The sequence below is a fragment of the Populus nigra genome, chromosome 13 (assembly GCF_951802175.1).
Source record: "Populus nigra chromosome 13, ddPopNigr1.1, whole genome shotgun sequence".
Taxonomy (NCBI): Eukaryota; Viridiplantae; Streptophyta; class Magnoliopsida; order Malpighiales; family Salicaceae; genus Populus; species Populus nigra.
Genome location: NC_084864.1, coordinates 10,886,343 through 10,902,759, shown reverse-complemented (window position 1 = coordinate 10,902,759; position 16,417 = coordinate 10,886,343). Strand labels below are relative to the sequence as shown.

Below are 16,417 nucleotides of genomic sequence, written 5' to 3'. Positions count from 1 at the left end.
CCCGTAAATTAATCATAGTGTGTGTAAGCTGACCTGAACACCTTGGGTTAAAAAAATTATATTTGATGTTTTTATAAATTTTTTATAATGAAATAATAATTATTTTTTAAAATATATTATTTAAAATACAATATAAGACAAAACAGGCTTCCTTGACAGGGTCCTGATAAATCCTTAGGTAAGAGTTCACATGATCAAATCATCTCTCTCTTACATTAATTTGGTGCCTTCAGTTTTGACCATTCTAAGAACACAGCTCCATATGTCAGCAAGTTGTACATAACCTTGTATTGCTTCGTACTTTTTATTATAATTTTATTAATTTCAGATTGGAGGACTAATAAATAGATACATCTATTACAAGTCATAACTCTGCCCTCCCATGAAAGCTTAGCAGCCATTAATAATTTAGTGCACTGTTTCAAACTTAAATTGACAATTTCCCATGAAACAGTCCTTCTCTTCCCAAAATTCTGCATTTGCAAAGAATAAAAGTTTGGTGCTGTTCAATTAGCAGTCACACATTTTGGTGTATGCTAAAACACAAGATGCTTATTCATTTTGTCCTGTCTTGTGCCACACTATCAAAATACTCTGGATTGCTATAATGTTTTCCATGAAAAAATTCATTTTGATTCTTTAATTTTATTTTTACATGTTTTGTCCCTGGAGTTTTAGGTTTTCTTGTTTCGATTCTCAAACTTTATTTTTATTATATTTTAGTTCTTAACTTATAGAAGACGAGAGAAAGTCACAGGAAAAAAAAGAGAGGTTTTGATCGATTACAAAAAAAGAGTAACCACAAGTGATTGATCTTCTCCATCTTCTTTATATGATCGTAAAAAAATCGAGACATTATTTTTGGTTTCTTGATTGAAAATTGCTTTTCAAATCATGATAAGTTTTTATATGAAGAACCAAGCTTTTAATAATAATAAAAAACATTGTTTGTCAAAATTAAAAAGAACCGAATAAAACATGAAAAAGAGTTTTGTTTTAAAAAATACATTTTAACTCCTAAATTTAAATTATTTCAATTCTGACAATTTTTATTTTAAATATTTTAAATTTGTATTTAAAAAATTGTTTTGTTGATAAAAAAAAGAAGAAGTTTTTACCTACTTTTGACCTTACAAAAACTCAAGAAAAGAAAAAAGATAAAAAAAAATTCCAAAATACAAGAGGATATACATGAAGAAAGCTTAGAAGATTGTCCAACTTTGGTGGTGAAGGATCAAAATGACAAGTGAAAAAGTTAGATGACCAAAATGTATAAGATTGACAAAATTGACAACCCAATTCTGATTGACAAAGAGCTCCATTGGTGAAAATATTTTTATTTGGAGTAAAGAAATACAAATTTGGATATTTAAGAAGTCAATGAGAATCTTGGAAGGCTTAATTAATTTTATTGAGGACTTAATTGCAAGAAAAATTAATATTTAAAGTCAATTTAGGCTTTAATTGGAATAAATTAAAGTTTGGGGGTTGAATTGCAATTTTAAAGAGTTAATTCAGTCAAATCAAGGGCTTAATTGCATACATATTGAAGTTTGATGAGCAATTAGGGACTTGATTGAAGAAATCTAAAATTAAGGACCAAACTTAAAAAGACGAGTCAATGCAGTGGTTGAAAATGATCAAATCAGAGGCTAAATTGTAAAAAATTAGAATTTTGTTGATCAATTAAGGGTACAAATACATAATTTCATAATCAAGGACTTAAATGAAACAAATGGTTAACTTTAAGGTTAACAATTAAGTTTGGTAGGGGTGGAATTGTATGAAATTAAGAGTTTAGGAGACAATTACGTGTGCAATTAAAAGCAATTGAAAGAAAAAGGACTAAATTGTAATTTACCAATATCTCAAATTTAAAATCTTAATTTTTAGGGTTTAGCCTAGACGACGCGTTGTGTGGTTGAATGTGGCATTTTCGACCACCTTAGGGGTTATAATCACCACCATTTGACTGAGAAACACTTGTTTTACAAGGATCAGCTACTCCTATAAAAAAATATGCATTCTATTTTCTCCAATGATCTAAACAACATGTTGTTCCCGATCAGCCTCACTGTATTGGTAGATTATGGGTTAATTGAGGTGGCACATTCAAGTAAATGAATGTGAAGCTATAGGCCTCCAAATCGAGTAAGGTTGGATCTAAAAGAAATGTGTGCATCCCCTCTACCAACTTCAGATGGTCTTCAATAATGATAATGTTGGAGTTGCTCAGACAAAGCCTTGAAAATAGGTAACTTGGTTATCGATGACTGTGATACTCATTTTGTAAAATCACTAATCGTTTTCATGTGTTCATACTTCAAACTTTCTCGGTCGATTCTTATCAAAGGTTGGTCACGTTTCTTTCAAGATCATAAGGCTAAAAATAAGCTTATTGGTCTCCAAGTTTGGGAAAACAACCCAAATCTCAAAAACCATGTTTATTGCAAAATCACCATTATAAAACCAATGTAGGTATAAAGCTTATAGCTATAAAACATACTAAAAAAATCCTATTTTGATCAGAAGGCTGAGCTTTTATAAAGAAAGATCAATTTTTGATTGAATTGTAGCTTTAAATCCTATAATACCCCTGGAAAATCAAGGTAGAGGAGCAACAACGAAGAGAGAAAGAAGAGAGAGGAGGATATGATAAAAGAATTCCAAGTATGAAGGTTTAAGAGCCTAGTACAAATATTTCCTCAACTTCAAGATAAAGTAGTAAGCTTGGGAAAGAAAGGGCAACAATCATATTGAAAAGTATATAAAAAAACTCCTTTAATTTAGCAGGTGATGTCCATGAGGCACACCTCTAGCTCTTCATTGCATGTTTCAATGGTGTTTTGAACTTGTATTTGTTAATACATTGTATTGATATTGTATTTTGATTAATGCATGAAATATTGCTTTTCTTTGCTTGATTTTGATCTGAGTTGTTTGTTACTGTATACTGAATGTTTAAGAAATGTTTTGATGTTTATTTTGCTGAATAAAAATGGTTTTTATTTTCTGTCAAATATAGCAATATATGTTTGATGCTTTTTTATTTATTTATTAGTGTATTTTCTTGGTTCTTGAGCTTGAATTGGTCCTAAGTTGTTTAGAGAGTCAATTTTGAATTGAGATTTGATGATGTTGTTGGCTGCCATTAGGGATGCAGTTATGAAGGTGAAATCTATTGCATGATTTTGATGATTTGATATGTTTTATTAGTTCTTTTGATTCAACTATGTTTAGTATTGGTAATGTGATTTGTGAAAACAAAAAACAGTGTGTTTAGAGGCCTAGAATGCCATTTACAAGGTTTAACAATGTGCTGGGTTTTTCTAGGTTATTGGGCAGTGTTCTTGGAAAAAATATTGTCTTACTTCTATGATTTGTACCGGTTTTGGTCCATTTCTTTGCACTAAAAACTTCATGATATTTGACTAGTTAATAATCTAGGATTTATTGACATCAATAACAAGTTTTTAATGGGTTTAAATCCTAGGGTTTCGACTTAGAATCGAAACCTATTTGGACCCAATCATGATGATTATTTGACAATCAAAGTGAATGGATGCTAGATTATTGATCATTGCATGATTCACAACATGTTTGTGACTTTGGTTTGATCGTATTGGTCCAATTGGAGATTCATGTTGCTGAATCGATATGAATGTTTTTCGTATTCTTTATTTTTTGTGTTTGATTCGTTTTTGATTAAAAAATTGAGTTTTTCTATTTTTTTAAGTTTGATTCGTTTTAAGTTTTGGTTTCATTTTTTGTTTAGTTTTCATGTCAAGCAATGTTTTTGGTTTGATTTATGGTTGGACTAAAGATTTTGAGTCAACCCGGTTAAATCAAAATTAGATAAAAGATTAAGACCTTGTTTGGCTGACAATGTTTTTGCTAAATATTTTTTTTTTATTTTAAGAGTATGTTTGACAAAAACTTCATAGGTCTATGTTGACAATTTTGGTTTTAAAAAAATGGGTTGTTGCCAAACATGACCTTACAGAAATAAAAAATAATAATAATAAAAGAATGATTTTTGTTTGTTGTATATAACCCAATTCTTACAAAAATTGCATTTTAAAAAGGAGGGGAACATATTTTTTTAGCATTGTTTTAGAAAATTTATGTGCATTTTTTTTAAAAAAATTCAAAATAAGTTTGTAAAATTCCTTAAGGATTTTTCCAATATTTCAACAACTCTAAATATTTTAATTTTTAAAAATTAATGGTTAACATTATGATATAAATACTAGACCTATCAAAAGGCTTGTATTTAAGTATTAGGAATTGACTAAAAAATTCATGGTAGAATTGGTGGTGGTGAAAGTGATAGAGGTAATGAGGTGAAAGAGAATGGAAGTCACGAGTTTTGTGGTGGAATGAGGTGGAAGAACATGTAAAGAGGCAAAGATGTGAGTGAAGCTCATGGTGTATATAGAGAGAAAAGGGTTCTCCGAGTGAGGGAGAAGGAAAAAAATAAGAGGAAAAGGAAATAGTATTTTTCAAAAATAGATCGGTTGATTATGCCATTCCAAACAAAAAGTATTGTTTGCGCACCCTACTAGCTGAAAAACCTATTTGTTTTTTAGGTTGCTTTTATATTTGCGTTAAAGCACATGTGTTTAGTGTTTGATTACAAAACCAAACTGTGTTTTTATCTATAGGACCCACCAATAAACCAAGGTCTAATCTAAGTTATTATGAAGCATTTTCTACCAGCTTTTCTTGCCGGAGTTCAATCAATGTTATGCCTTTTAATTTTTTTTGATTGTTTGTTACCTTTTAAACTTATATAAATGACCTTTTTTCCTTCTTTCTTCTTCTTGCTAGAGAAACTAGAAATTAATAAACATCTTTTTAGGTCATTTAATTATTAACATCAATTCTAATTTTATTTTTTAACCAAACACCTTAGACATGTTTTTTGCTTAAAATCAATTTTAATCACAATTTTAACCAAACATATATTTTTATCAAATCAACTACTACTAAAAGTAATTTTTGTTAACTTACTTATTTCATATCACAACTATAAAAACTATCACAATACCAAACACATTTTAAAAATAATTTTTTTAAACTTACTTTTTTCATATCATAATTATAATAACTACCACAATACTACTCTCAAACTCAACTAGGCAATTTTTGTTGGTTACACCACTTATGTTCGTTTATTTTTGCATTTCAAAAGTGTTTTTTTATAATATTTAATTTTTTTTATTTTTTTATTTCAAATTAATATTTTTTTATATTTTCAAATCATTTTGATATACTAATATTAAAAATAATTTTTTAAATATTAAAAAAATATTTTTTTGAGTAAAAATTATTTTAAAAAAACAACTACAACCATATTTTTAAATAATATTTTAGGGAGTGACCAAAACCGCTGGGAAAAAAAAGTGTGATTCGCAATTTTATTTTTAATTTTGAAAATAATTTTTTATGACTGCTATTTATTTTTTTTTTAAAAACCCCTCAAAATACGGTGTTTTCTTTTTTTAATATCATGTGACCATGATATTGTAAAGCTGGGAAACAATGCTAAGTCTTGTAAGAGAGAAACCTGTCCATTTCCATAGTCATAGGAGATAGCTAAGAGAATGCAAGAACGGGGGCATTGACCATAGATATAGAAGACTTTGAAAACTCCGAAACAGCCTCCTTTCTGGGGATTTATTCGATCTCTTCTTTTCCCATTACTATCACTATTGATGCACGCATCGATTTTTCTTCTTCTTCTTCTCTCTTTTTTATTCAAGCTTGGATTTTTGAGCCAAAAAGAGATTGGCCCAGATCAGTTTTAAACAAAAAGTAAGCTAACCCATCAAGGATTTTCAATTCTGTTGAATGTTTGTTTTAGTTTTTTTGATGACCCAGTTGAGGATTTGGGTTTACTTTTGTGCTCATGGGAGCTTCCTTTTGTATTTTTGTGCTGTTGTTATGCCCCATTCAAGTTATTCATGTTCTCTGAGTGGTTCTTTTGATTCTATGGATTGGTTTGAGGAAGAACTAGTTAAAGCTTTTTAAGTTGCTGTGATTTGTATGAGATTTGTTATTAAAGATTTAGTAAGCGTACTTGTATGTGTGTCACTTCGTGTTTGTGATTTATTTATATATTTGTGGCCTTCTGCATGATTTTGTTGTAAAAAAAAGGTTAGCTTTGCTTCTAATTTTGAATGAATTCATCTGGTTATAATTGATTGCTGATTTTGATTGCTAGAAATTTAAATTCAAAACTATTTCCTCAATGGTGTTTCCTTCTTTGCATTAGTTTCCTGTTCCAGATTGCTATGCTTTCTGCATAACATATTTACATGGGATAAATTCTATTTTCATTTGGCAGAGTACCCAATTCAGAATCTTGGTCAAATATTTGTCTTTGTAAGGACCCAAATCAAGAAATTTAGAGGGCTTGATTTCTGATAGAAAATTCAATTGAGATAAAAGGTCCAAGTAGAGGTGGGTGCCTTGATTTTGAAAGACTGAATCTTTGAAAATGGCTGTGGTGCAAGATCAGTTAGAGATCAAGTTTCGATTGACTGATGGATCAGATATCGGTCCCAAAACCTTTCCGGCTGCTACAAGTGTTGCAACCTTGAAGGAAAATATTCTTGCTCAATGGCCTAAAGGTTAGAAAAGCTTCAAAGGACCCCCCCCCCCTCAAATTCTAAATTACTGTCTTTTCTCTTAACTGTTTCGTTATGAAATTTTGCACAAATTTTATTAAACTGTGTCTAGACAGACATGTGTTGATGTTGGGCTTCTCTTTAAAACTTTGTGCAATTTCTGTCCCTTTGTGGTTTACTATTCGGAAGCGACAACCTTAACAAGAGGAAGTACCATAATTGTTGCCTTGTGCGTTGAATCAATATGTATACACATTCCATTCTTTGGAGTCAGGCTACTGCAAAGTACTATGTGATAATCAAATTGATGATTTCCCAGAAATCCTTGATTTCTTCAGTTCCAATTATTGGATACATAGACTTCATGCATTTTTGTTCTTATGAATATTGATGAAAATTTGTAACGAAATTCTGAAATCTGAATTGATTTACTACACATTTTGCCTCAAACAAAAACTGAAGTAACAAATTATTTAGTTTAGTTGTTTATTCATCTTTGTTGGTAATTTGGATTTTCACACTCTTCTTTCTTCAGTTAAATAATTTAGGAATTTAGATGGAATAGGATGGCACCTCTGAGACTCTAGTTTGGGTTGTGAACATGTTTGTTTTTTGTTCATTGGCAATCCAGTGGGAATGCAGCTCTGTAAAGTGAATGCATTTGAATTTTCAGTTGCTGGTTATTATGAACCACACTGACAAACTTGATAGCATAGGAATCAGATTTGTCATGTAATCTTGCTAGACAACATCTTTGTTTTTGTTGCTGTTTATTCCCTAGTAAAGACAAGATTTTACACTTGTGAACTTTGATGCTCTCTATAGTTTTAATTACTTCCAAGAAATACTATTCAAGGTACTTAAAAATCTTAATATTTATTTGACCAGAAAAGGAGAATGGTCCAAGGACATTGAAGGATGTCAAGTTAATTAGTGCAGGAAAAATACTGGAAAACAACAGAACAGTAGGGGAATGCCGGAGCCCACTGTGTGATATCCCTGGTGGTGTTACAACCATGCATGTTGTTGTTCAGCCATCTTCTGTAGAGAAAGGTACACGCATTATCCATCAACCGACAATAATGATGGCCAGATTTTTAAATATATTCTTTCTTTCCAATCGGCTGTTTCTTGGAGCCTTTTGGAAATAAATTATTATTTTTTATTTGAGCACCGTGCAACTAGCACGGCTTGTTTTGTTTTTTGTATATTTTTTGTAGATTCCCATATTATTATTTTTTTGTGAAAAAGCCTAGTTTGTATACCTTGTTATGTTACAGACCAGGGACGGCATATAGAAATGGTTGCATTTCATTGAGTTCCCAAGCATCTTATGAATTATCAATGCAATAGTTTATGTCAATTCAACTCAAGTATTGACCATTTCAAAGCAACATTGATGGAAAGCATTAACTTTTGCAAACTATACGGAGATTACATAATTTTTTTGGCCTTTCCCTTTTGTATAGTTTATTTGAATATCGATTTTATTTCTAGTGTCTTACTAAAATTTGTATCCCTTTGTGGCGGAGCAGGGAAGAAAGGGGCAAATCAAGCAAAGCAAAGCAAATGCGTTTGTGTTATATTATAATTTGCACCACCAAGAGCAGGAATGACATAAAGGTAAATTAGATACATGACAGTCCATTTCGTCTTCAATAAAACATGGTGCTCTTTAAGTTGATTTTTGTGTTTCTTTTTCCTCCTTCCGTGTTTCTACAGGAAGAGAGTTTGGTGCTGGTATGAGATAACAAAGTTAGCAAGTTGTGGATTTGATGAGAAGCAATGACATTATGAACTTTTATAATAGATCATATATAGGTCAGGTCATACCCAACCCATTTGGTATACGATGATTGTAGTTAAGTCAATTCAACTCTGCTTTCAGGCAACTAAATCTCATATTTAGTTGAAAATTTCACACAGGCACGTATCCCAGATTTTACATTTTGAATTTGTGTCACCTTGTCATGTATCGGTCATAGTTGTACAATCTGAGTAGGTATTACAATTCATGTTGGGGGTCATCATTTACGTGGTTGAACGCTGAAAAGCTCATGACTGTTCTGGAATGCAATAAAATTCTTGTTTCATTCTTGATTAAGTGGATGGGGTTTCAAAGTCTAAGGTCAAATGTAGTTTACGAGTATTGCTTTCTTAAAGAACTTTCATAGTATGAGTTTGTTGGTTTTCCAGTAATTATTCCGTGCCTGAGAACCTTATATTTGCCTTTAACGTTTGCTGCACTTAATTGTCCCAAAGCTACAACATGTGTATAAAATACCATGCAAGAAACCAGAGTCTTTCTCAGGTCTCCACTTGGTGCCCCCAGTAGACTTGTCTAATTTTGATGGAGCTATCAAATACCAACTACCAACCTTTACCACTTTCTTAGTTTTTTCTCAGGTTCTTACAACCTTCTTGCCCAATTTGATTGATGTTCTGGTTGTTTAAGGCCACCTATTTGAATCTCACACGCATATTGTTGGAAGATTTTGTCTAGATGCTGGCTTTCAAACTTCTATCTTCTATATGCTTGGTGGCACACTGGTCATAGATCTAAAATAACCATTGATGGGTCAAAAGCAGAGAGGTAATCCTAACTTTTCCTTCATGGTGAAGGTAAATTATGTGGGTATGAATCATGAAAATGTCAAATATGGTGGGTTGATGTGATTTTGGCGCATTCAAAATAGATTCATGACATGGTTTACATGTTTACTTGATGATCACTTTCCTTGCTTATGCATCCAATCACTCTTAGATCCACTCTTTGAGGGTCAAGATATTAATTAATTTCCCGGAGATTAACAATATCTTTATCTTTCATTTTTAAATCAGTATGATCCATCTGTTGATGTGTTTAAATGTGGATCTATTGAAGAAGTCTATTATATTCGAAGATCATCATCTTTATTCAGCCCCAGATAACAATTGTTGCTAAGATATTCGGATGTTAAAGACTTAAAGACAAGAAAAAAGACACGAAAATCTTTTGTAGGCCCAATAGATAGATATCTTGAGTTTGATTTCCACATTTCATGATTTTCATCTAAGAAAAGATCTGCTACTACCATAATACTAATAGACAAAAACTGAGATAGACAACAATCTTGTCAGTTGACTCAGGCCACCTCTTAAGCCCAAGCATCACAAAATTACCTCACACGGTCCATACAACCTCTTATGCAAACTACTCAAGTGGGCATATTTGGGCAAAATTAAAAGTGGATTAATTTGAGGTTAAGATTTTATTGGAAAGCTTTCTCCACCATAAGATATATAAAATACAATATTATTATGTTTAAAATCAATTATAGATGAATGAAATATTGATTTTGGTTGGCAAAATTATAAATGGCATCAAAATTTTTAAAAGGTAGACAACCAGGGTAATATGGGCTTTTGTGTTAAAAAGAAAACAACCAAAACTTTTAAAAGATCATAAAATTTTTATAAGCACTAGTAACTACAACAGCAAGGCTGCAGCAGCAAGAAGAAGATAGGGTTAGAATTATAATTATGCCCTTGATCTTTGTTTAGGGTTTTTTTAAGGGTATTTTACCCCTATAACTTATATCATAGTTTTGCAACTCTGGCCGACAGGTCGAATCGGGGCTGGAACTGGACCGAGTTTAAAAAAAAAAAGAGTCAAAACCTGAGGTAACCAGGTAACCCGGTTGACCCGGCAAGAATCTGTTAAAAACTCGGTTACAACTCATTAACTTTTTTTTCAAAGTGATGTCGTTTTGATTTTTTAAAAAAATCAGAATTGACCTGGTCAAAACTCGAAACTCAGGTCTTGGACCGGGCTGGGTTTAAAAACTTTGGAAATTAAGATTTTAGCTCTTCATATATAAAATAATGATTTTATATTAGAATTGAAACCCTAAATTAAATTAATTATATAATTAATTTTTCTAATTAGATTAGGATTGAATTAAAATGTTTAATTCAAAATTTTTTGAGTCTTGTCATGTCTTAAGATTTAATTAAATGGTTTAATAAAATAATATTTAGAAAATTAGTTTTTATAAAATAATGATAGTTTTTTTTAAGTTGGAATATCTTATTTAGTTAATCCTAAAATAGTCCATGATATTAATAAGAATTTTAATGAGATTAATTTTCTTATTAAATTTTGAAAAATGTTTTTCATGGAATTTATGTTAAATAAAATTTGTTTTGTTTGGGAAATTATTAAATTAGATTTGATTGAATATTTATAAGTGTTAGAAATATTATTTTATAGTAGCATATAAATTCAATAATTAGAATTGAAGCATGCAATGTAATTTATCATGATATTAAATTTTTTTTATACATGATGGATGATTATGGACATTAAAGATCAATGTAATTGTATTTTTATTTGATGATTGAATGGTTGTGATTTTTATTAAATTGGACCTGCATGTATTGCCTTATCTTTATTTTTCTTTTGAGTTGTAAATTCTTTTCTCATCTAATTCCACTCAAATGCAAGGTTTCTTAATTAATTATGTACATGTTATGTAATTTAGAAATATAAACATATACTGATAAAGAAGTACACAAACCATAAGGTAAAACTTTAGACTTAGTTTGTTTATTATTATGCATCTATCAAAAATTCTTTACATATTCTTTTTCGTTTTAGGCTAATAAAAGTGCTCATGCAAAATATCTAAAGTCTTAGTAATCCTAAAGTGTCCCATTAAACCACCCCGTGAGCTTCATAAATAAGTAATTCATGTATAGAATAATTAACACATATAATATTTTTTTCTTTAAATAGATAACCATCAAACTTATAAAATTTATCAAATGCCATACTCTCACATGCTTTATATACCTTGCCAAAATCAATATCAATCATCAAAATACAAGTCTTTCACATAATCAAATTCTAATTATTTAGTACTCAAAGTTGAAATAAGTACATACCTTCTTGATAGTTCATCAACCACTATTTTCTTTACTTTACTTGTATTTTATCACATATGAGAACGTTTCTATAAACTCAATCCACTTGGTATACCAACAATTTAGATTCCTTGGCTTTTCAGATGTTTCAATGATTCATGATTTAAATGGATCACAAATTCTTTAGACCATAAGTAATATTGTCAAGTTTCCAATGCCCTCATAAAAGTGTAAAGCTCTTTATCATAGACAAGATAATTCAAGATTGCACCATTGAGCTTTTAACTAAAACAAGTCATGAGGCATTTTTTTTTTATTAAAATAGCTTTAATACCTATCCTCGGTGCATCACATTCAATCTCAAAAGTTTTCATAAACTCAGGTAATGATAACAATGAAGCCAAAATCAATTTATCCTTTAATAAGTTAAATGCATGCTCTTGTTATTTACTCCATTTAAATCATATTGACTTCTTAACAATTCAATTAAAGGTGTGACTAGAGTATTGGAACCTTTAACCAATATCCAATAAAAACTAGTCAAACTGTGAAAACTTTTTACCTCTATGATTGACTTAGGTGAAGGCCCTTCTTTGATAGCTCTTACTTTTTTCTCATCCATCTTAATATCTTTTACACTAACAACATAACCAAAAAAGATAGATTTTCTCCATGTAGAAGTTATAATTTTTTTTTATGTATAAGCATATAAACATTCTTTTCCTAAAACATCTAATACATTCTTTAAATGTTCAACATGCTCATCTAAACTCTTGTTATAAATTAGAATATCATCGAAATAAACCAAAACAAATCTACCTATAAAATTACACAAAATATGATTAATTAATCTCATGAAAGTACTAGATACATTAGTAAGTTCGAAATGTATAACTAATCATGCATTAAAACCATATTTAGTTTTAAAGAAAGTTTTACATTCATTTCCTTTTTTCATTCTAATTTGATGATATTCATTTTTCAAATCAATTTTAGAAAACACACAGGATCCATACAATTCATGTAACATATCATTAAGTATAAGAATTAGATGTTTATATTTTACCATAATATTATTGATTGCATGACAATCAATACACATTCTCTAAGTCTTATCCTTTTTTGGTACCAATGTTATTGAAATTGCACACAGACTGATACTTTATCTTATATAACCCTTTGACATTAGCTCATCCACTTGCATTTGAATTTCTTTTATCTCGTCAAGATTACTTCTGTAGGCTGATTGGTTAGATATTGTTTCTTCGGATACAAGATCAAATTGATGTTCAATTCATCTAATAAGTGGCAACCCACTAAGAGTCTTATTAGGAAAAATATCCTCATAATCATACAATAAAGAAACATAAATACGAGGAATACAATAATTAAGTTTATTAGTGTTAAATTCCTTTTTATACACAATTAAAATCATAGGCATGTCAGAAAAATAAACATTCTTAATCTCATTCATTTTTGCATAAAAACTAACTTATTTCTTTATTTTTTCCATATTCTTTTTTTTTTTCTCACCCTTTCTTCTCTCATCTCTCAGTTAAAACCCTATTTTTCTTCACTCTGGACTAATATTTTCTCTCAATATTCCCATTATTTTCACTCTTCCTCACATCCTCACATAGTTGTTCTGAACTTTCAGCTTCACCTTCTTTTTTCATCTTTAATTATCTTCATAAATATGTCTAGGTGACAATGACACAAATGAGAAAATCTTTTCATCCTTTACAATAGAATATCTATTCTTAAACCTATAATGCATTATCTTCCTATCAAATTGCCAAGATGCCCCAATAATAAATAAGTAGCATGTATAGAAATCACATCACACAAAATCTCAACCTTGTATTTTTCAACCGAGAAAAAAACCAAAACCTATTTAGTAACTCTTACTTTACAACATTCATTACCATTGAAGCTTGTAAGGTTTTTCATACTTAATAATATTCAGATTCAATTTTCTAACAAGTATAACAGTAACAACATTAACACAACTTCCACTATCAATTATCATACCACATACCTTATTATATATGACATCGAGTATGAAAAATATTATCTCTTTGTTGCTCTACATCACCATTTTTAAACTGAATATTAAGTGATCTCCAAATTAACAAAGCTTCTTTATCAATTGGATACTTAATATCACTATAATTCTCAAGTGGTGACATCCATCTTCTTTAGATTTGTCACTTTCAAATTCAATATCTTAATGTTCTCTCATAAATATAACCCTTTGATTTGGATATTATAAACTACATGTCTATTATCCAAACACTGAAACACTTAATATCATGGTTATAATTAGTTTGAGTTTTGATTTACCTTTTAGTTTATTGGCTAAATCTCTCCTCAATATCTTAAGTGATTCAATTTTGCTTTCCATGGTATTCAATTTTGATGGGGCAACTTCTCTTTTCTATAATTCGACCTCCAAGCTAAAAAAAAAAACTCAAATTACCTTATTAACATGTACTGTGATTTCTCTTTAACTACCTTTCTATCTTAGCAGTCATGTGAATCATATCTTCTATCTTAATATAATGTTGTAATTCAACCATATTAGTTATCTCTCTATTCAAACAATTCAAAAACCTTGCCTTTATAGCCTCTTTATCCTTCACAACATTAGCTTTAATCATAACAATTCTCATCTGCTTATGATAATCCTCCACACTTTTAGACCTTTAAGTCAAATTCTGTGATATCTGAAATAATCCCTATAACAATGTTCATGAATGAACCTTTTTCTTATGATTACTTTTATTTTATCCCAAGTATTTACGGGTCTCTCAATTTATTCTTCACCTAAAATAATTTGATCCCACCATATTAGCATAGTTAGTAAACTCAATAACAACAAAGTTTACCTTCTTTTCCTCATAGTAATGGTGGTAACAAGAAATCAACTCTACTTTCTTCTTCCATTTCAAATATGCTTCAGAATTGTTTCTATCCTAAAAAGCAATCTTCATCTTAACACTCCCCAATTTTATATCCAAACCATCATGAAAATCATCCTCCTTATTTGCTATCCTATGATCGAAAAAATCATGTGGCTAAACTCCCTAATTTCTAGGCTTCTGAATCCTAATACAATGTTCATGATTAAAATTCCCAGCCTTCTCATCTGTATTTTTTACTATAAACTCATTTAGAGATGAAATAACTCATCTCCTAGGCTTTTTACCCTTGGGACCCTATGGATTGACCCATATCGAAGCCTAACTACTTTGGTTCTTAATAAAGTCATTCCATTCATAACCTCCTCTCCAGACCTCAAGTTCATCATCTCTAATTATTGTTGCATATCCAATTATTCTCATTCCAGATTATTCTTATCTTTTAGCGATGATGATACACTTTTAGTTGACATCATCAAGATCCAAAAATCATGTTAGTAGCAAGAAAATATATCATTACACACCTCATCATGTGTTTACACTCAATAGATGTCACTTGTCTCGTGTTCATATAAAGTTTTAGCTTTTTACTGTAATAAGCTCACCTTTCATCTTTCACCACTCAATTTAAAATTTTTTAGTTCTTTAAGGAACTAATTAACAACAAATCAAAAAAATTAACAACTTAGTAGCCCAATCCAAAAAAATATATGGTCTCAAGAAGCAATGAAAAAAAGTAAAAACTACCAATACAAAACTAAAAACAATAAAATGAATTCGTGCGAAATATGAACAATACAAAAACATGAAAAAATATAAAATTAAAAAAATTAATGAAATAAGACTCAAATAACTCAAACTAAAAAATACATTATTTTTGTGTAGCAAACTCGAAATCAACATTAAAAGAAATTTTTTTCACATAAAGCTACCTGTTAAGAATTGTTTTTTGTAATTTCCAAAAATAACCTAACATAATGTATCCAAATAATTCTAAAATCAATATATGACACTAAGATATCCCAAAAATCAAGAACTTTTAGATTTGAGTTAATGAATCCAAGATTTGATGAAAAACCCTAATTTACAACCTAAACCCTACTTCTTCTTCTTTTTCCTTTGATGATTTCTTTGATCATTCTTCCTTTCTTTTAATTCTAGACAAACAAATAAAAAATTATCTTTTTTTTTTAATTTTATTGCAACTAGATGTTAGACGACGACACCAATAAAATAATACGAAAACTAAAAGATAAATGGATATAAGCTGATTCTAGAGCCTTGCTATAATATCAACTGATGTGAACCCTGTGGATTTAAAAATCCAGAAACTTACAATCAAATCAACCTTTCCCAATAAAGCTAATTTAAGCTTGTGATTGAGCTTGACACAATGATAATCTATACTGAGGCACCAAAAAAGCTAGGCATATGAGTTTTGCTTTCTAGGCTTATTCACGCCTAGCCTCTTTTTTTTTTTTTTTTAAAAAAAAGATTTGTTCTTTTTTTTTAAAATTTAATTTTTAATTAATATCCTCTTTTATTTTTAAATTGTGTATTGTATGTATATAATGAGTAAAATTAACCTCACAAATAAATAAATAAAAACATATGAAATAAAAAGGATAACTAAACTAAAACATTTGCACATATATTTATTTTGTTTATTATTTTACAAAGAATATTATTTTTTATTCGATTTAATTTAATCCCTTAATTTAAAAATTCATATTACAAAAAAGAGTCTATAATAGCATGGACATTTTTTTATATTAAAAATTAACTTAAAATATTAGCAATCCGTGAAAAAACGAAAAGCCCAAATCATTATAAAATGAAATATCTCCATCGCATCAAAAGTTCATGCGTTCATTCCACCGTCGAAGTGCCACGTGTTGGAACACAGTAAAATCACGCTTTTCTACCAATTTTGAGAGCTTTCAAGAAGTCTCCACAGAC

General features: G+C 29.7%; 1 protein-coding gene across 1 annotated transcript; it reads left to right on the top strand.

Annotated features, from left to right (window-relative positions):
• The first annotated feature begins 5,516 nt into the window (after positions 1-5,516).
• On the top strand, positions 5,517-8,736 carry LOC133670638 (membrane-anchored ubiquitin-fold protein 2-like). The gene is made up of 5 exons (XM_062091188.1): positions 5,517-5,817; positions 6,350-6,635; positions 7,521-7,685; positions 8,168-8,255; positions 8,355-8,736. Exons 2-4 carry the CDS (start codon positions 6,503-6,505, stop codon positions 8,221-8,223), a joined length of 354 nt encoding a protein of 117 aa, XP_061947172.1. The 5' UTR covers positions 5,517-5,817; positions 6,350-6,502; the 3' UTR covers positions 8,224-8,255; positions 8,355-8,736.
• Positions 8,737-16,417: the final 7,681 nt, after the last annotated feature.